General features: G+C 38.9%; 1 protein-coding gene across 4 annotated transcripts in view; it reads left to right on the plus strand.

The window, feature by feature from the left end:
• The window catches only part of LOC122790041 (mitochondrial fission factor-like), a 323,878-nt gene that overhangs the window by 157,924 nt on the left and 143,837 nt on the right, over nucleotides 1-22,117 (plus strand). For 2 of the 4 annotated variants that reach the window (XM_044057597.1, XM_044057599.1), the window contains exon 5: nucleotides 1,616-1,795. The exons of the other annotated variants lie outside the window; for them this stretch is intronic. In XM_044057597.1, the coding sequence (XP_043913532.1) occupies nucleotides 1,616-1,795 (180 nt within the window). The remainder of the gene's footprint in view (nucleotides 1-1,615; nucleotides 1,796-22,117) is intronic. 4 annotated transcript variants of the gene reach the window in all.

A 22,117-nucleotide genomic window follows, 5' to 3' on the forward strand; every position in this document is an offset into this window, starting at 1 on the left:
AATACAGCCGTGCACTACTGATGCTTGGTGATATGTGTCATATAATGTCCTACAATACAGCCATGCACATGAGCTACCATTTTGCTGCTGATGACGACCAAGAGATTGGGCATGGGTTTTTCAAGCGGTATATTCAACAAGGTTTCTACATGGTACTGACAGAAAACAAAGATCTTTTTGTATCTTCTGGAAAGGGACTGTCAGGGGCACCTGCTGGGCCATTATGTCAGCTGACCATGTAAGGATGACACCTGACGCCAGCTTACCAGGGCAGCAAGTAATATCCCTGGGGGTCTATAGTCGTTCTCTAAAATGCCATTTCAGCGAACACCTAATCAGTGACACAAATTCAGTGAAAATCTTTTCAGGGATTCACTGAATTTACCAAGGGCAAGAAAATATTTGCCCTACAGCACAATGGACTGACATCTAAGCAATTCAAACCCACCCAAGTGGGGGGGCATTGCCCCCCACATCCCCCGATGTGTAGGGCTGTGCAACCCACACAGCCCTAACTATATATATATATATATATATATATATATATATATATATATATACCAACTCCGAGATCACACTACAGTAGACAAAAGGGCAGAGTTGTGTAGTTGGCCATCTACTTCTTTGCCATTGGTAAATTCAGTGAAGCGCTGAAATGATTTTCACTGAATTTGTGTTGCTGATTAGGTATTCACTGAAATGGCATTTCGGTGAACTAATATAGACATGTCCCTGGCATTATTTGCTTTTTGAAACAGTGCAGACATTGCTATAGTGACCTATGGAGGCACGAGAGGGAGAATGCACCAACATTTCACAGTAAGAATTGTGTATACTTTTTATCTTGGGTATTATTTGTTCTTTCAATGTTCGTTTGTTGGGAGTATTGTTATTTGTTCCTTTTTTATTTTGACTGTAATTCATTTGTGCAGATCAAAGTTATTTTGTTCATAATTTCATATAGAACATGAACACATTACAAATAATAAAGCCAAGATTTTGTGTGTTTACTATAATAATGTTTAAATCTCGTTATTCCAAAAATTGGTTGGTCCAGGTTTTATTTTTGTTGAGTTTTATGGAAAGTTAGAATGTACAATAATGGCTATAGAAGAACTCTTGTAGTCAGTCTGTACCATTTGTCATTATCTAATTTTTGAGGTAATGGGACTTTTGAAGAGTGGTCCCTCAATGAAATAGAGTGCTAATCTATTTTTATCCACCCTATTATTCCTCTTTCCACCTCCCTCACCCTCACTCCCATTTGCATATATGCTTTGTATTCCAATCTAGCAAACCTATTTCCGTAGTAAGTTTAATTTAGCTCCTTAATTTGTGTTTGTAGATGCTTGCATCATAATCAGTTGCATGTGTTTGTAATATGTTGTTTGATTTTGTACTTTAGATCGGATTTGAACCCAGCTCTTCTACTGTATTGTTCAGTCTGCATAATCTCTGCACGTTTGCAGCAGGGCATATTTAAAAACAAATTATGTTAGATCAATGCACCCTTGTTGTTACAAATTGAAATGAATCACTAAAATGAATGAATCAGTGCCTAAAAGATTTAATCAACCAATGATTAATATGCATGTTTTCTCTGTCTGCACTCTAGGGCCCAAGTTCAGCCAGCCCCTTCTCCTTCACCATCTGCCCCTCTCTTTCCACCTTTCCCTTCATTTGAGCATAATGGAAACCTTTTCACTGTTCACAATGTTTATCACACAGCCAAGTATCTTGGACAGGGCATTTCGAGACTCATGGTACAGAGTTTGGTAAAGAAGGTTCACAGAAGGTGAATTGCAGCTGATTCCTTGTAATTACCTTGTAATGCTGCATGTCATTTGCATGTGCATGTGTAGCTGTGTAGTACTAATACAAATTAAATGTATTTCCTTGTTGATTGGATGTGGTGATTCAAGAATCAGTTATGCATGACATACGCATGTACACATTTTAATATGTTCAAATTTAAGAAAATTTAAGAAAAAAAATGGTGGTTGCAAATCATTTGTCAGTCAATAATGCTTTGTATTCAAAAGAATGTGATGAAAATTTTGTATTTGTCTGTATCAATGAAATTTCTTAACATGATAGTCAGTAATACTGAATATCCTTTTCTGGTGCTTTGATCAGCTTGTTATCTTCAAGTCACTCTGTATAATACCCAGCTAAAGCAAGCTCAAGTTTGATTTTTTTCATTGCCCAGTATGCCATTTAAGTCCTACATACCAAGTGATATTTTTATCCTTTAAATGGTGTTGTCATAAATAGGTAGATTCTTAGCTGCCTTTCTAATCATATCTGATTACTTTACTGGTATAAAACTGTGTTAAGTACTTTAAAGCATCTCTTTGGTATTTCATCCACCTTTCTGATTCTTGTGCATGAACGTCAGATTTTGAGCCACTTTTTTGCCCCAAATCAATGCTAATTCACAACACTCTAGAAGTTTCTGGGTAGGTCAGCACCATTCAGTATGTTTTATGCCTTAACAGTTTTATAACATTTCCCATTAAATGATCATTTTAAATTTGTCTTTGTCTGACACTTATGAGAAATTACAACATTTAGAATTCAGTAGCATAATGTTTTTTGAAATTCTGTATTTTTTTTTTTGAATTTTTAAAAGTGTCTTTATTTGTCGATTACAAATATGTCTTTCTTTCAGGAATGGACTGACAATTTCACAACTTTCTAATTCTAAAATGTTATCATTTGGGTAAAAAGCATTAGTTTAATGATGAACCACCAGCTTCATAAGGGCTTGATTCATGAACGCCTGTATGAAGTGCACACTATGTGCACACAATCTGTATTCAAGAAGATCCTTCCCAAATTTTTTATGCTATCTGTGTACTCCGAAAGATTAGACTAATTGTAGACATAGTCTACACATTGTAGTAACCTTTACGAATCCCTCTAAATATTTAATGTTGCAAGAAAATCACTAGGAAAACTAAAATTAGGAGGAAGAAGGTGGGAGTTATGCTAGTATTGTCTATTAACTCAGAATGGTGTACCCTTAGTGAATGCATAGTATAGGCATTAATGAATCCGGCCTCTAGCGTTAACATTTGGAGTTTGTGGAGTTCAGAATGGTAGTATAAGTTTATTCCTCAAAGTTATGCAATATGTTGTTTCTCTTTCATTAACTTTTAAAACTGTGCTCTCTTATACAGTCTGATGTTCAAAAAATAGAGATCCCATTTTTTGAATAATTTCCAAGGGTGCATCACATTTAAAAGTATATATGAAATAGGCAGGGTATTTTCCACGGCAGGGCTAGCCATCTGCTGGTTTGAACTTTGGCTGTAGATGATTCCCACTGTTGAAATGACACCCCAAACCCATGTGCAAAATTGGGAAAAAGGGTTCATGGATGAATGGATGGGTGGATGGACTATGCATGCAATGTAACACAAATGTATAGTATTTAATATATACTTTTTTCTATCAGAAATGGTTCCCTTGTGCAGCATAAATTTACTGTTTAGCAAACACTGACTAAATTTGAGATATGTGTAAGAGATTATATAGGAATGAGATCTGTACTAATTGGTTCTCTGAGACAGTATCAGATACATGAAATAGGCTACCAGATTATATTAAAACAAGCAGTATTTTAGAATTTTTGTTAGAATAGCAAGGACAATTATTGTGGGATGACTAAAATGATATACTGGCAGGCTAGAAGGGCACTATCGACTGTGCCTTTGCCTGCCATATTTGTATGGTATGTCTGTATGTAATAATATAGAATATTGCTGTGAATTTCCTCCTACAAATGTCTCTCTCCCTCCAATTTCCAGTAAATTTCCTGCCTCCTTGATTTTTCTGATGTGTTAAATTTCATTCTTTTACTTAACATACCAGTGCTGTAGTTGTGAGATAGAGTTACATGTATGTGTGTGTGTGTGTGTGTGTGTGTGTGTGTGTGTGTGTGTGTGTGTGTGTGTGTGTGTGTGTCTTTGGATTCATTTTACAAGCTTGAGATACTGAAATCTCGAATTTCAGTATCTTGAGACCAAAACACAGGCACTGCAAAAAACACAAAAACCCCAAAAATTGACACCCATAACATCGAAAATAACAATCCAAAACCAATACCCAACCCTCCCCCGACATAAACACACTAAAATAACAAAAAAAAAAACACACACACCACTACCATAACTATAAGCAGGGAGGCAAGCCTCCGAGGTCGCACTAACACGAAAAAACAAACAAACCCAATGTAAGCCGCCCTACTCTCCCATTGCACACTACTATACCTATCTTACAAAAAACACACATAACACACACAGAAAAAAATACACCGATTTCAACACTTACATGTACACACACACACACACACACACACACACACACACACACACACACACACACACACACACCTACCCTAACCAACTTCTAAAACTTCCCAAAACCTTACACCAAACCATACTCCTACACAAAACCCTAAAACTTGCAAACTTACCTGACCCTCCAGACATAACCACAAATCAGCCACCATCTTTTCTACCCAAACACCACTTACCTTAAATTGACAGCATACAGAAAAAATGGCACACACCACACCTACTACTGATTTGGCAAAATAACATTCGACAATATGGAGTTTCAGGCAAATGCACTTTCGCTCTTCTGGTCTCGAGATACTGAAATTTGAGATTTCAGTATTTCGAGCCTGTAAAGTGAAACCGTGTCTCTATATATGTATAACATATATGTGTATGTACTTTTTACTATAGTCAGTAATAGTTAGAGGTTAGTAAAACATTAGTCTGTTTATATTTTGCATCTTTTTGTCTCTCTCTCTCTCTCTCGCTTTCTCTCTCTCTCTCTTTCTCCTGTTTATGCACCATGTGGTACATTGGGCAACATGCAACTTTCAGCGTTTGTTGTTTCTGTAACAGTTGTAGGTTTTAAAAGCTCAGGTTGCTAGCCCAAGGCCCAACCCTCCTCAGAGGGTGCACCACACACATATACATGCACACACTTACACCTAGGGCCAATTTATAGTGTCCAGTCTACCTACTTTATGTCTTTGGAATGTGGGAGGAAACTGGAGCACCCAGAGGAAACCCACACAGATGCAGGGAGAACATGCATACTCTGCACAGAAGGCAACTCAGCCGATAATCAAACCAGAGAACCTGTTGCTGTGAGGTGACAACACTAACTGCTACACCACTGTACTGTGCCATCTTTTTGTTACTTATCTTTTTTTTTAAGCTTTTAAGCTTCTGTTTCTGAGCGATGGTATCTCACAATTCTATTGTAAGTCAGGGTGGTTATACTTTCATATTCAAATTTCATGCTAAGCTGTCCAGATTTTGACTGGGAAAACCTACTATTCAAAAGCTTGTGTCCAGATTTGTAATGTCTGGAGAATAAGAGGTATGTCTAATCCTGAAATATTTTATACTGCAGAGTTGGATTATTGTGTGCTTTACATATTTGGATAGAACAACAGCTGTAATTTGGGCCCAGTGAATTATGGATTAGTGTTTGTAACAGCCAGTCTATTTTCAAGGATTTATTTTGGATTTTCTTAATCAACAGTTAGTTTTATTAGGCACCTGATTGATTTTATCCATGGAATACTGTTTGAGCAACTCAACTGTCACTTTGGTCTGTCTGTTAATTGCCTGCTGCAAAATAAACTATGTATTTTTTTCTGCTTTGTTTTTTACAATAAAGTGTAGACACCTTAAAATGTACCTATTGATTATAATGGCTTGAATAATACTACAGATTAGTAATAACCTGTATTTAGGGGTGACCGCAGTGGTGCAGCGGTTAGCGTTGCCACGTCACAACAAGAGGTTCACTGGTTCAATCCTCGGCTGGGATGCCTTCTGTGTGGAGTCTGCAAGCAGGTTTACTCCGGGTGCTCCAGTTTCCTCTCACATCCCAAAAACATGCTGTAGGTGGATTGGATACTCTAAATTGGCCCTAGGCATGAGTGCATGCATGTGTGTGCCTTCTGTGGAAGGTATGGCGCCAGGCTAGCAACTCAACACCATAAAAAACTCTACTGCCAATCATGAGCGGACAGGTGAAGTTGACAGTGCAACATATTTTGCATTAGTATGAATTTTCTGAAGGATATGAAGTCAAAAGTCAAATGTCTGTCATTATTTTCTGACTTTAGCCCTCAATGATTTTCCAATTATTTATGAGAAAAAACACAATTTTATGAGAAACAGACCAAAACTATGAGGCAAAAATCTGGGCATTTGAGAGATATGACTAAAATCTGTAGGTTATTCTGTATGTGATGAAAGTGGACATAGGCAGACCAAGCAGTTTCGTATCCTTTCTCAAACTCTTTGTTTTTAATTCTATTTCTTACTTTAGTAAAACTTGCACATGCTTTAGGATTGTCATCTCAGTTCTAACATGTTGCAAGAACAAATCACTTGTAGACTACGTTGAAGTTTTCTTCATCAAAGAGACTTCTTTTCCCATCTGAAAATCATTTATTTCTGCAGCTTTTGTTATGGGTATTATCTTTCTCTACATTTTGATTCCTTGTAGGAACCCAAGAAAATGTTATTGCACTAAATATTTTTACTGAAATGTTCTGCTTACATCAACATTTGCAAAGTACATTATATTTGCTTATTCAATTCCCCTTTTCCCATGGCATTTTTATTGAGTTTGTATTTGGTGTTTATCTATTAATTCTATCTCCCTTCCACCCCATGAACTGTCTACCCTACTAGACACCTAAGTAGACCAGGACAAACATTCCCCTGTGAATCTTGCTAGGACATTTATCTCACTTCCTCACTTGATATTCTTATCTCCACCTCCCCTATGGACTTCTGCCCCTTCCTAGTTATCCTACTTCTCCAGGATGCTTTCAGCCCCAGTACTTTCCCCACCCCTTCTGCCTAAACAACACTCTCAACAAACATTCTCTAAATGTCCACGTTGCACCATTCTTTCCACACCTGCTTTCTACTTTCAGTTTGAAGTAGATCAGCCTAGCAGTCCTACTATGTCTGTTTCATATACAAGCCTGCGGCTGTCCTCCTGACACCAAGTCCCACCCAATCACATTCACTATGTTAGCATTAAATATGCAGATGATCCATGTATTCTCCACACCTTCTACACATTCCCTTTCATCCTGCACTTCCAGGGTGATGTCCTAGTAGTGTAAGAAGTGAATGTCATTGTAAGATACTGGGTCAAAGTGAGCCAGTTCCATGCAATGACTGGTAGAACTGTTTGTACAGCCCAAGTGATTAGAGATCAAGTAGCAGCTGAGCTGTCTGATGGGATTAGCAGCAAAGGGTGGGCATATCCTTCCTGGGTAGGGGGAAGGAGGGAGGTGGCTGCCAGCTCTCTCACTAAAGCTCTGAGGTATGCAGAGTCTTCACTGTAACAGTAAACCAGTGCAGGAAGACCGTGGACTTTAGAAAGGATTGTCACCTTTAGAGATGCCCAAAGTGGGACTTTTTTAATGGAAACCTGAACTTCTGCAAGACATGCCATGCCTCAATCCAGTGCAAGGGATAGGACCTTTTTCCATAAATAAAATATTAGTCTTGTAGAATTTTAGATGTCTGTACTGTGTCCTGTCTTACTAAGATGTTTCAGTTACAAAATAATTTCTTTATACAACTATTAAAGGAATCTTATGGAATGTATTTTTTTCTAAAATATCTGGACATTTGTAATTTTTTCAAGTTTTTTTACAGGATGCAACTGCTAAAATAGGGCATGCCCTGTATGAATGGGGACATGTGGTAACCCTATCTGTAGATGCCCAAGATATTGATGGTACCTCTTGCTGCTGATGTGAAAGAGCATGCATCAGTGACACTGACAGTCATCGGCAGCCCCTGCCAGGTTGCTGGAGCTCATGTCACCACCAGTGGTGAGGTTAGGACCATAATATGTACCCTGAGTTGCTGGGATGCCAGGGAAGACACAGGCCACCTTCATCATGGTTGTTTCTCATCTCCATATGGTACTGAGGAAAATGTCCCTCATATGAATGGACAAAGCACGATCAAGGGATGGCTTAATGGTTTACAGGCACAGGGGCAAAAAGAAATAGAAAAAATACTGGAACACTATTTGACTGAATCAGTTTCATTATATGTATATCTGGTGTGACCCCTGCCGTATTTCACCTTGAGTCCTTCCCCTGTCTTCCTTCAGCTCTTCCTCGGCTCAGTCTTCCCTCTTTCATCTGACTCTCTCTCTCTCTCACTCTCTCTGTTCCACAACTCCCTATAAATATGACCAAATTCTATTCTTCTTCTGGTCCATCTACGATGCTACTCATTTGTGCTTTAGCCCTTCTTGGACTCACTTTCACTTCTGACTTTCACATCTTGTCTTAATCTTTCTCTTTAGTATTTCATATAAAAACAATTCCAGTTTAGTCAGTACCCCAAATGTCCCCTCACTTTCTCAAATGTCTTGAAATTCTCATCTTCTGTCCCAGTGACGTCTCTTCCTTACCCGTTTGCTTTATTTTCTTCACACATTTCCACATGCATTTCCCTAGATATTTCTTCTCCAATTTCCATCCAAAACACATGCTTTTTCTTTACCCATTCCAGTTTATCGTTCATCACTCTCGTCATATACAGGTCCTGCCATCAACACCTTACTTCATCTTTTGTACCCCCATTGCATACCTCTCAACTTCTTTTCTTAACATTTCTGAGCAAGCAAAGTAATTGCTGGTGGGTGTAAGGGACAAAGTCAAGAACAACTTTTAAATAATACTATAATGCACTTAAAAAACTTAGCAGAACAATAAGTTTTACAGCAACGTGCATTTTCTGAACAATAAATTTTCACCATTTTGTACCCCCATTGCATACCTCTCAGCTTCTTTGCTTAAAATTTCTGAACAAACCAAAGTAATTGGGGGGGTGGTAAAGGCCAAAGTCAAGGACAACTTTTAAATAATACTATAATTCACTTAAAAAGTAAAAAAAACAATAGGTTTTGCAGCAACATGCATTTTCTGACAATAAAAAGAAACTTGAAACTCCAATCGGTGTCATTATTAACTGACTGTAATTCTCAAATTTTAAGCAGAGCATCAATGATTTTATGAGAGACAATGCAAAAATATGAAGCAAAATCGGGGATATTCTACAAAAATTATGGATAGTTGAAAGGTATGATCTCCCTTACCCCACCCTCCTCTTAAATCTGTCCACTAAAAGACTTAAATTTGCTGCTACTACATACAGCTGTAAATCCAGCATATTCCAACTCCCTTCCCGTCCCTGTTGTAAATCTTTCCTCTCTTCCCATCTTTCCTTTTGCTTTCCATACATACTTCTCAAATACTGTCTGCATCTCCCTAATTCTCACATCCTTGGTTAAAGTGACAGATGCCTCACCATGTATAGCCGATGCAACACTTCCATTACAAACAAATCGCCCCAAAAGTGAGCTTATGCTTCCACTCCACCTCTCTACATTTTCTTCACTTCCCCAGTGCCCCTTCTTGAATTTTTATCTTTCATCTCCAGCAGTATGGGAGTACGTTTAACACCAGATATTTTGCCACTTCTTAATGAAGTATCCATCCATACATCTCCACGACCCCACACAACAATCATAGCAACCAACTTTTCTAAATGAAATTCCATCCAAGACTCATTCCCCAATCCCTTATAGATTTCCAGCATCCCTGGAAGCTGCATTCACCCAACCATTAACAACAATATGTGCTCATATGCACATGTGAAAACTATATTTTAGATTCTTTTGTTCAGAGCTTCATATTCACCAATCTTTCCAGATTTTGATAACCAATATAAACAGCAATGTTGATAGCAGACACTCTTTCTTCATGCATCTTTCTATCACCATCCTGCCTGAAAAAACCATTTACCCCTATGTACAACTCCACAAAGGCATTTTATTTATTTATTTATTTATTTATTTATTTATTTATTTATATATATTTATTTACTTCATTTGTTCACTGGCATGGTCCAAATAAGCTAAAAGCCCATTTTCAACAGTGGCTTGGGGAAAATCTACTCAGTATAGAACAAAAGGTTACAAACTAGAGCAGGTTTAACAAACACAGGATTAATACAATAGGCAATGTTTACCCAAATGTAAAAAAAAAAAAAATAGGCATGAATATGAATATAAATGAAGGGAATATATGTAAGTTCAAAGCTTCTTGGTACTTACTAAGCTATTGACCTGTGAAGATCTTAAGAAGCTCAGCCCTATATTCCCATGGTTGTGGTTGGAACATTTATGTTTCCCTTATTGTGAGGGACTAGTGATTAATTTCCAATCCATTTGTCCAAATTACATTTGAATCGATTAACTTTAGTACTTTGCTTTATGTGGAGAGGAAAACAGTTCTATAGAAGTTGTTTTATCTGTGATACATACCTGTGTTCTATTTATTTTGGAAAAGAAATTGAGCTCCATTGAGAAGTTGTTCATGACTCTGCTGGACTTGTAAATGTGTAATAGGTCTGAAAAAATAGAGTCTGTTGAAACTCTATGTGTATAGCACATTTCACCTCTCAGTAGCTTGTATGATACTGAGAAAAGGGACAGGCTTTGAGATTGTCTGCATAGCTTTTACAATTAAGACCCTTGATTTTTTAGTGGGAAAACACTGTGGTCACTCTGTTGTGGCAAGTGTTTGGACAGGTACATACTGAAAGGGATATTAAACTCAGTGGTCAACCTAATAAGTGTGATTACAGTGGAATGATTACACCTTGTATTAGGACGCTATACCTTCAGATACAAGCTAAGCAATGAACAAGGATTTCCTTACAACAGTGGATACATGGTGATCATAGGACAGTTCATTGTTGGTATAGGTTCGGGGGTGTCAATGTGATAGTTACAAGATGAGTCACAGTTGTCAAAGGATACAGTTATACTCTTATTGGCATTTAGTTTTAGTCCGTGGTTTTGACACCAGCTGTTTGTTACAGGCTCTCTTAGAGGATTTTGGTGTCCTCTGGGCAGTTTATGATGAAACCAAGTTTGCAGTCATCTGCAGACTTGGCTCATCACAAATCCTTAACATTAGCTCTGATCTCTAATAAGTAAATACCAAAAAGGTATGACCCAAGAACTGAACCCTGGGGTACACCACTAGTGACAAGACTTTTGGAGGAGGTACATCTGACCAGCCCAACTTTCTGTATTCTAAACGTGAGCCAGTTTTTCTATCCAATAAGTTACATAGGAAATTAACACTTAAATGGGTGAGTTTATCTACAGTACCTGAATGTGGAATGGTGTTGAATGCCCTTGCATGGTCTAGATATGCCTAGATAGAGGTATAGTTAGAGAGAGTTAGGGAGTAAGGGGGTGTTATGTTAGTGTTAAAATTCACAAATAAATAATAAAGAGTTTTACCTTTTAGTCTTAGTCAAGAATAATGATTCAGGATGTGCAAAGCACTTGTTTATTCCATAAACAGGGCTGGGAGACTGCCTACTTAAATCTTCAGAGCAGTCTCAAAGAGTAAAGAAAACCTTCAATTTTATACCTTTTCTTATCAATTTCATGCATGCAAAACTCTAACATTACATAGCTTTTAACAAAACATAACATTTTTAAATATCTAGTGTCCTCGTGATCCTAGCTTAAAGCTTCATGTGAACACTTCAAAAATATACATTTTAAAACAAAGACCACCTGGTCTGAGAATTTATCTTTCAGTTTTATAACATTCAGTACCAGTACACACCATCTCCCAGACTTCTTTGCAAAGACTCTTCCCCCAACCTAAGAAGGCCAGAGCATATTGTTGATTATTCTGGTTTCCACAGATACCTGACACAATTCACTAGTTTTCAAACAAAACATTGCATAGCATCTCTTAACTCCTTCAGCGCTTTGCCTTCAACTATCTGTCAGTACAAAACAGAGAGAATGCAATTGTAAGACACTTGAAATATAAAGCTACTATGTATATGAAACTATATTTTGCATAATCATGCATCTATTCTTCATTTTTCTTTTGACATGAACATATTATAAACATTTTGTTTGACTCATTTGTGAAGAAACTACAAGTTAATGTGTTTTGTGAAGAATAAACATCAGACATAATAACCTTCTATAAGATTAGCTATAAAGCGGTATAAGATGAAAAATAAAGCAAGGACAGAAACATGCAATAATGTGGAAGATGAGTAGCACTATGGTGACATGGGTAGCAAGGACTTGTGGAGGAAAAATAAGGGATATATTAATTGAGAATGTAAATTACATTTTGTAAAAACTAGTTTGAGTTGGGTCTACTATACATGGTCGACATTTCAGAATGTCGAAGACCATATGACCGAGACCATATGATCGACATTCAAAATGCCGATGATGTAATAAAAAAAAAAAAAAACACAACAACTTACCTTCACACTGTTAGCAGGGGGGGGCTCTGTTCCCATGCACCCCCCCCATGGAGGGCTCTGCCCCCCACACCCTCCCATAATGTAAATATACTAACTCCAAGATTGCACTACAGTGTGGAAGATGGAAATCTTTCCATTCCGCACTGTATGGAGATGGTCGACATTTTGAATGTTGATCATATGGTCTCTGCCATATGGTCTTCAACATTCTGAAATGTCGACCATGTGAAGGGGACTGTTTGAGTTAAGGGAGAATGAAGACATAGACATGGGTTTAGTTCAGCAGCAGAGCCACTGTGAGGTCAGGTAAGTGTTTAGCTAGTTCTGGAATTGTGTAACCTTCAAATGCTGGACCCCACCCAGTTTGGGTTTGTGAAGGGCCGATCTTGTCTCCTGAACCTGATTGACTTCTTTGAATCAGTCTCCAGAGCCATGGACAAGGGTAAGGTGGTCCACACAGCCTATCTAGACCTTGCCAAGGCCTTTGACACCATCCCCCACTCTGGAATCATAGATAAACTTACTAAGTTGGGCATTAATCCCTATGTCACCCAATGGGTTGCTAAATGGCTTACTGATAGAACCCACACTGTAAAAGTAGCCGACTCCAAATCCAGCTCCAGACAAGTCACAAGTGGAGTACCTCAGGGTTCAGTCCTGGGGCCACTCTTGTTTGGCATCTACTTCTCTGAAGTACAGGTCAACACTACGGGACTCTGGCTAACAAAGTTTGCAGATGACTGCAAACTGGGAGCCATTATTGAATCCCCAAATGATGTGGATACTCTACAAAAGGGCCTTGCAGAAACAGATGCTTGGTGCCAGAGCCATGGGCTCAAGCTCAATGCCAAGAAATGTATTGTTATCCCCTTTGGAAAAAACATGTATCCATGAATTACCATATAGGTGGCAGTACACTAAACACAGAAAGTGTGATAAGAGACTTAGGGACACAGGTGGACAGTGGTCTCACCTTCGATAACCACATCGCCACAACAGTCAAGATATCCTTCTATGTGGCACACCTCATCACGAAGGGCTTTTCATCCAGAAAAAAGGAGGTCATTGTCCCACTGTACTCATCCCTCATTAGACCCCCATTTGGTATGTACCTCTCAAGACATCTGCAACAACTGGAAAGGCCTCAGAAATACCTCACTAAAAGAATCACAGGCCTAAAGCAGATGCCCTACGCTGACCGCCTTAAAAAACTCCAGCTATACTGTCACATATCGTCTACTCAGAGGCGATCTCTGCTTAACATACAAGGCCATGTCAAACCCAGAGCTGTTGGACACGCTACACTTAAAGAAATCCCAATCCCTCAGAGCTACACGCTCCAGGGATCTAAACCTTGTCATCACAATAAACAAAACATGCTGGAGGGATAGGTTCCTGACCCAGAGACTCCCCAGACTCTGGAATAGATTGCCCATACATGTTAAGCAGAGTGCCTCTTTGGACCTCTTCAAGAGGAACCTTGACGACTGGATGGGAGAAAGGAAATTCACCCCAGGGATCACGTCAGTCGCCCTGCTAGACAGGGGTCCAGGAAAGTAAATAATGTGGGAAGAAATAGCCAGGGAATTGTTATGGCTAGGCTTGTATAGGCCCTAGGGCTGATAGCCTAGTACCAACCTATGAACCTATGAACCTATGTAGGTAAGTTTCATTTCTGAGGTCTGTTGGTAGAGTGTTCCAGAATTTGGATGCATGGAATGAATACAGTGAGCTCCCATAGTGACTGTTAGATTTGTGTACTAACAGGAGATTGCATGTTTGTTTTCTTAGGTTTCTGGATGGTAGGTAGTTCCATGACATTTGATAGCTGAACATTTAGTTAGCTTGGAGTATGTTACAGGTGGTCCTTATTTGGGTGTAAGCAGGAAAATTACATAATTCATGCCAATTAATTTTTTGTAAGGCTATACAATGGTGGGGCTCTGTTACAGTGTACTGGAGGCAAATTTGGCAGTTTTGTTTTAGGATTGTTCTAGTTCATGTTGAAAAGATTTGGATTGATGATGAATATTATAATTTTGGCAGAAGTATTACTTGAGCTATATTAAGCCTGTAAGTTTCTATGAAGTAATACCTAAATTTGTAAAGCTAGAGCATGCCTAGTTTTTATCGGGTTTTGAGATGACAGAAATAACATGCTTATCAGAGACTAATCTGCGGTCGATAATAACACCAAGTAATTTGGCTTGTGTATCTTGTTCAATTGCTATGTTATTTATGGATTTGATAAATATGATACCTGGTTTGAATAGATTTATTTTGTTTAATTAGTGTTTAGCAGGAGATTAGAATTAATAAGCCAGTGTTCTAACAGGTTAAAGTACTCCTGGAGGTTTTATTGAAGCTGGTAGAGAGAGAGGTGGCAGCGCAGATGAATGGCGTCTTTAGCATATTGTTCTAGATATGACTGGGGAACAAAGGTCTGCATACAACTGACAAGGATATAAAAAAGATATGGCTAATTATGGATTGTTCAGGAATACCAATATTTCTTTGTTCAAATTTAGAGTATGATTGAAAACATTTGCTGCTTGGGAATGATTTGAAAGGTAATTTTGAAAACATTTTAGAGTAGTGGGGTAGAGGTCTACTGAGGCTTGTCTCTGGAGTAAGACAGCATGTTATATGGTTTCAAAGGCTTTAGAGAAATCAAGATGGAAGCACTAGAGATCCTTTTATTTTTGCTTTGATTAATGATATTGAAGAAATATAAAAGGTCAGGTTCTGTAATGTGGCCTGAAAGAAAGCTGTGTTGTGTAGAGGGTAGTAGTTTATTTGAAGAGAAGTGATGCAATAGTTGTTTTTGTATGCATTTCTCCAATATTGTAGAATTAGGGGATAAGATGGCAATAGGTCTGAAATTAGAAAGACTGTTGTGTGAGCCCCCTTTATGTAAAAGTGTTTTGTATGATTTTTTTCCATACGACTGGGACATATTGTTCAGACATAGAGCTATTGCTAAGTATAACAATTGAGTGGTCTATAGATTTAGAAGTAAGCTGTACATATTCAGGAGGAATTAGATGCTGAGTAAGAAGTATAGCTTTTAATGTTAATAGAAAACATTTTTATTTGCATAATGACTGTTGTTTGCAGGTTGAAAGACATGATGACAGGGTAACTGGAAGTTTGTGGATTTAACGGATGTAGGTGTGGTAGTTTGTTAGCTTGAAACATGTAGGTGTTTGTTGATGGGAATTTCCTGTTTTTTTATAAAGTGTATCTTACAGATATCAGCATTGTTTATGTATTCTTGGTCAGGAAAGAGCTAGGAGTAGTTTTCTTTCCTGGCTTTAAAAGTATATTCATAAATTTCCAGTGTTGTGTTGAGTTACTTCTATAACTATTATGTAAAATGTGGAAAAAGGATTGTATGTTATTTGTGATGATTTGCTTATTCCATAGATTGCTGTATTACTGCCTGGATTGTCTAGATTGCTGTGTTAAGAGATATTTTCCACTATTTTCAGTCTTTCTGCGTGTGTGTGTGTGTGTGTGTGTGTGTGTGTGTGTGTGTGTGTGTGTGTGTGTGTGTGTGTGTGTGTATTTATATATATATATATATATCGATTCACTTTATAATCTCAAAATACTAAAATATCGAATTTCAGTATCTCAAGACTATAAAGCCAAAAAACCAATACACCGAAACCCCAAAACCGTGAAATTCAAAACAGCGAACATAAACACACCATACACCACACAACACATACACCGTCCTCCCCACATTAATAAAAACAAAACACACACACACAAACACAATACAAATAAATAAATCTACCCTACATATAAACAGGGGGTCCAGCCCCCCTACTCCGCACACCCCCATTACTTATATATACTAACTCCGAGGACACACCAAACAGAAAAAGACAGTAAATTCATGACTAGACACTCTACAGGCCCCTTTCACACACACATCACAAATGTACAAACACCACCGCTTTCAACACTTACATACTCATACTCTTACCTACCTACCCAAACCCACACCTAAAACTTCTGAACACACTCACACATACTCAAATCCCTACCCAAAACCCTTAAAAAACATATTCACTTACCCTAATCTCCAACCATAGCCACATACCAAACTGTAAATCAGGCACCCAGTACATCCCACGTCACATAGTGCACCACCACAACCGCGAATTTGACATTTCCAGATTCACGGTTATGGGGTTCCCTATTTCGGAAGTTCGGCTTTATAGTCGTGAAATACTAAAATTCAATATTTCAGTATTTCGAGATTATAAAGTGAATCTGTGTGTGTGTGTGTGTGTGTGTGTGTGTGTGTGTGTGTGTGTGTGTGTGTATATATATATATAAATATATATAATATATATATATATATATTTATTTATATATATATATATATATATATATATATATATATATATATATATATATATATATATATATGTATATCGAACGTTCAAATGTTCGACAAGTCATATGGCTGAAACCATATCATCGAACATTCAAATGTTCAACAATGTAAATGTAACAAAAAAAAAAAATAAGCAAAATAAAAGGTGTATAGCACACTCCCCACAATCTCTACTTAAATATACCAACTCCAAGATCACACTACATTGCACTAATGGGAAATATTCCCATTCTGTGCTGTATGGAGATGCCCATTCAGTCATTTGCCATAACTGCAATTTAGTGCAATCTCAGAGTTGGTATGTTTTGGTAAGGGGGTGTGGGGCGTGCAGGCAGCTTGCTACAGACACTGTTTTTTATTTTGTTTCATCCATGTTATCTTACCTTTACATTGTCAAACATTCAAATGTTCGATGATATGATCTCAACCATATCACTGTCAAACATCTGAACGTTCGATAATATAAGGGTAACCCAGATAGATATATATATATATATATATGGGTCTATCTTACTACGTCGACAAGTCAGAACGCCGACAGCGAGAATACCGACGCCAGAAGATCGAAAACGGAGAAGACCGACGGATCAAAACCCCGACGCTGAGAACATCGACATGGGAAAAGGCTGTGTATGTATGCGGTAGTGACGGATGTTAGGGTGCGAGTAAGGTAAGTGTGCGACTGTGATAGTTTGTGGGTTAGGGGCGGGTTAAGTGAGTTAGGGTTAGGGCGCGGGCTAGGTAAGTGTGCGACTGTGATAGTTTGTGGGTTAGGCGGGTTAAGTGAGTTAGGGTTAGGGCTGGCTAGGTAAGTGTGCGACTGTGATAGTTTGTGGGTTAGGCGGGTTAAGTGAGTTAGGGTTAGGCTGGCTAGGTAAGTGTCGACTGTGATAGTTTGTGGGTTAGGGGCGGTTAAGTGAGTTAGGGTTAGGCGGGTTAGGTGAGTGTGCGATAGTGGCGGACCTTAGGGTTAGGGTTTGGGTTAAGGTTGTAGGTAGTTGTGTATGTGAGGTTTAGTGTTGGTTTGTAAGGATTTTGGTGTGCTTGTGTTGTGTGTGTGCTTTTGGACCGGGATTTGTTTTGTTTGTTGCTTGTCGGGATTATGGTGTGTCGGGCATGTGAGGTTTCGTGTTTGTGAAATGTCGGTTATGTGGTGTCGGTGATTTTGTTGTCGGCGTTTTGACATGTCGACGTAGTAAGATAGATCCATATATATATATATATATATATATATATATATATATATATATATATATATATATATATATATATATATGTATGTAAGTATATCATTCGTTTTTGAATGTTGGAGCATATCCATGGACTCTTTGAGTTTCTAGCTTTTATGGAGAGGTGCCAAGGTAAAGTTTTCACTGTATGACACCTTAAACCTATAATAAAGGCCCATGGGATATATGCAAATGACCCCTTAAGAACATCGAGTGTTTCAACAATATGACATCTGAATGTCCATGACTTTTTTCCTTTTTCCTTTTTAAGTTTGTATAGACAGATTCAGCCAAACACCACTAGCTGTGGACATGCACATTTTGGCCTTCTTATGACCTTTTACATAAGATCTTACATGTCTTCAAGAAATTATTGTTCACATCTTTTGCTTATTATTCCTTCCGTCTTCACTTCCCTATTTGTCCATTAGACAAAATATCTACTTTGTTTATTTTTTCTTTTACTTTTTTTCTCATACATCCCAGGCTATATCCTATGTCCTCCATGTCCATTAGCTCTCCCAAAATGCATGTGTCATTTCTGCTTCTCCTGCATCACAGCTTTAAAGTTTATAATTCTTCTTTCTTCCTTCTTTTTAACATTCCAGGAAAAATAAACCACCTGTGCAGCAGTGTCCTCTGCTCCTCTGTTTTCCTGCTTTAATCCTTTAGTGATTTCCTTTGCTGTCTTCCATTCTTCCTTTATGCAAATCATTTTTATTATATTTGATCTTCTTTTATATTCACCCATTTCTTGCTCTGCTTAAGAATCTTTCATTACACTGTATCCCCGCCTATTTTTAGCGCCTGTTAAGAGTTTCTCCATTGATTTTAGCCATTCTAAACTGCTAAATCCTCTACTTTATTTTCTTTTAAAAGCCTTTATTGAAATTACACAGGTTCTATCTCTGCTAGTCCATGTATCCGCGGTGGTACAGCAGTAGTGTTGTTACCTCACAGCAAGAGGTTCTACTGTTCGATTCTCTGCTGGAGTGCCTTCTGTGTGGAGTCTGCATGTCCTCCCCATGGTCGAGTGGCCTATGAAAGACATGCGTGAATGGGCGTGCCTTCGCTGAAGGCTAGGCATCAGGCTGGCAACTCAGCACCATAAAAATCGACTGCCAATCATTAGCGGACCAGAGCATTAGTTGACCGGAGTTCCGCTGTGGTGACCCCTAACCGGGAAAAGCCAAAAAGACAAACATATCTCTACTAGTCCATATCTACAATCCTGTGTACTATTTATCTTCTGTTTCTCCCTTGCTAATATTTTTCTCAGGTTAACTGTATGTCTTTCTGCAGCTATTTTTCTTTTTATAACCATTTCATCACCTAATGTTACAACTGTATTTTGTATTCCCTTGTCTTTCTCCCAGAAGCTCTTCTCCTTTCCATTTCTGTCTTCTGAATATCCATCTATTCTGTGGATTATCACCTCCTATTTTAAAATTCCAGATAAGTACCTTTCCTTCATTTTTGTGTCCCTCTTTATGCCTTGAACCGTCTCATGAAATCTCTCCTTCCATCTTCCTTCCCCTCCCCCAGTCTACCTCTTCCTATCACCTCTCAGGATCTACTGTATTGCACAAGCATCTGGATTCCACCCAAATTCTTTCTGCCTCTAGTCTTTCTCAGTTTATTCTTTACCATTCTCTGGCCATTTTCTCTCTCTCTCTCTCTCTCTCTCTCTCTTACTCTGCCTCAGTCTCTCTCTCTCTCTCTGCCTCTCTTCCTCTCTCAGTCCATCTCCCATTTTCTATCTTCCCCTCCCTCTCCCTATCCCTTTACCTCTGTCTCTCCTTCTCTCCCTCTCCCCCCTCTCTCCCCTTCTCTACCTCTCTCTGTCTCTTTGTCTCTCTCTCTCTCTCCATTCCTAACAATGTCCTCAAAGCTCTAATAAGTCATAGCTGAAGTCAAATGCAAATTTAAAAAGTAATTCTTGCATGTTTATGGCTTCCTCCTTTTAAATTTTTCCAAATCTTTTGGGTTTCTAATACCACGATGGGACTGGACCCCATTCCTAAGTCAAAGCGTGATTAAAGTTCATGAAATTAGTATTGTTTCAATCTTTGACGTCAGCCATGTGCCCAGTAATGACTCCTTCTGTAATTTGTATGGAGTTACATGTATCGATAACATATCTAAGTATGTAGATACTAAGTAAGTTAATTCTTTTTTATAAGACCTGTTGCTCCTACTACTACTGGGACTGTCTGGGTATCTTTCTTCCACATTGCCCTCATTTCTGCCTTCAAATCCTGTTATTTTATGACTTTGTGTCTCTCTGTAAATAAGACAATGTAGTCACTAGATGTAGCAATTTCAATGATCAATGCTACTTTTGTCTTCCTTTCATGTCCTACTTTATCTGGTTTTCTTGTATCTGTTTTTTGAATTGTTGGTAATGGGTGATCCCAAGTGATATAAACTTCATAGGTTCATAGGTAGGTACTAGGCTTTTGGCCCTGTGGCCTATATAAGCATAGCCAAAATAGTTCCCTGGCTTTCGCCACCCAAGAAAGTTATTTTCCTGCGCCCCTGTCTAGCAGAGCCACAGAAGTGATCCCCGGGGTGAATTTCCTATTTCCCATCCAATTGTTGAGATTTTTCTTAAAGAGGGCTAATGAGGAGCTTTGCTTGACATGAATGGGATAGTCTGTTTCAGAGCATGGGAAGTCGCTGGGACAAGAATATATCCCTCCAGCATGTTCTGTTTATTGTGGTGGCAAGGTTTAGGTCCCTGGAGCATGTGGCTCAGAGGGATTTGGGTTTCTTTAAGTGTAGCATGTCCAACAGATCTGGATTTGACATGGCTTTGTATGTTAGGCAGAGGTCGCCTCTGAGTAGGCAATAAGCAATGGAGTAGAGCTGGAGTTTTTTGAGACGGTATGGGTATGGCATCTGTTTGAGGCCGGTAATCCTTTTATTGAGGTATTTCTGTGGCCTTTCTAGTTGTAGATGTCTTGCGAGGTACATGCCAAATGAGGCATTGTACTTTATAATGGGTCTGATGAGGGAAGAGTAGTGAGGAACAATGACCTCTTTTTTTCTGGAGGTGAACCCCTTTGTGATGAGATGTGTCATGTAGAAGGATTTCCTGACTACTGTGGTGATGTGATTATCAAAAGAGAGACTACTGTCCACCTGTATCCCAAGGTCTCTTATCACACTTTTGGTGTTTAATAAGCTACTGCCTATGTGGTAGTTCATTGGTACAGTGTTTTTCCCAAAGGAGATGACAATGCACTTCTTGGCATTGAGCTTGAGGCCATGACTTTGACACCAAGCATCAGTCTCAGTGAGGCCCCTTTGTAGAATGCCCACATCATTAGGCGATTCTATTATAGCACCTGGTTTGCAGTCATCTGCAAACGTCATTAGCCAAAGACCTAGACTTCTGAGAAGCAGATGCCAAGCAGGAGAGGACCCAGGACTGAGCCCTGTGGTACTCCACTTGTCACTGGTCTTAAGTTGGATTTGGAGTCGGCTACTTTCACTGTGTAGGTTCTGTCAGTGAGCCAGTTGGCCACCCATCTTGTGACATAGGGATTTATGCCCAGTCTAGTGAGTTTTTCTATAATTCCAGAGTGGGGGATGGTTTTGCAACCCTTGGCAAGGTCAAGACAGGCTGTGTGCACCACCTTTCCCTCGTTCATGGCTTTGGTGACTGCTTCAAAAATGTAAATCAGGTTTAGGAGACATGACTTACCTTTTACAAACCCAAACTGAGTGGGGTCCAGAGTTTGGAGGTTACCTATGTCCTTATTTATAAGCTCCAAGAAGATATGTTCCATGATGGCCTTGCAGACCAGGCTCGTCAGGCTAATGGGGCGGTAGTTCCCGGGGTCCATGGTGGCACCCCCTTTGTGGAGTGGGATAACTGTCACTGTGTGCCATTCAGTAGGCACAAAGCCTGAAGTGAGGCTATGACTGAACATGGTACTTAGGTGGGGTGCCAGTTTGTTCTGTAGTTCATGCAGAACGCAGCCTGGGATATTGTCAGGTCCCATGGATGCTGTGTTCTTGGCTTTGGAGATTGCGGTCTTTACTTGTGCAGTCATGATTACAGGGGCTTTGCA

Source organism: Protopterus annectens, chromosome 15.part0, assembly GCF_019279795.1.
Source record: "Protopterus annectens isolate FY-2018-M chromosome 15.part0, PAN1.0, whole genome shotgun sequence".
Taxonomy (NCBI): Eukaryota; Metazoa; Chordata; order Ceratodontiformes; family Protopteridae; genus Protopterus; species Protopterus annectens.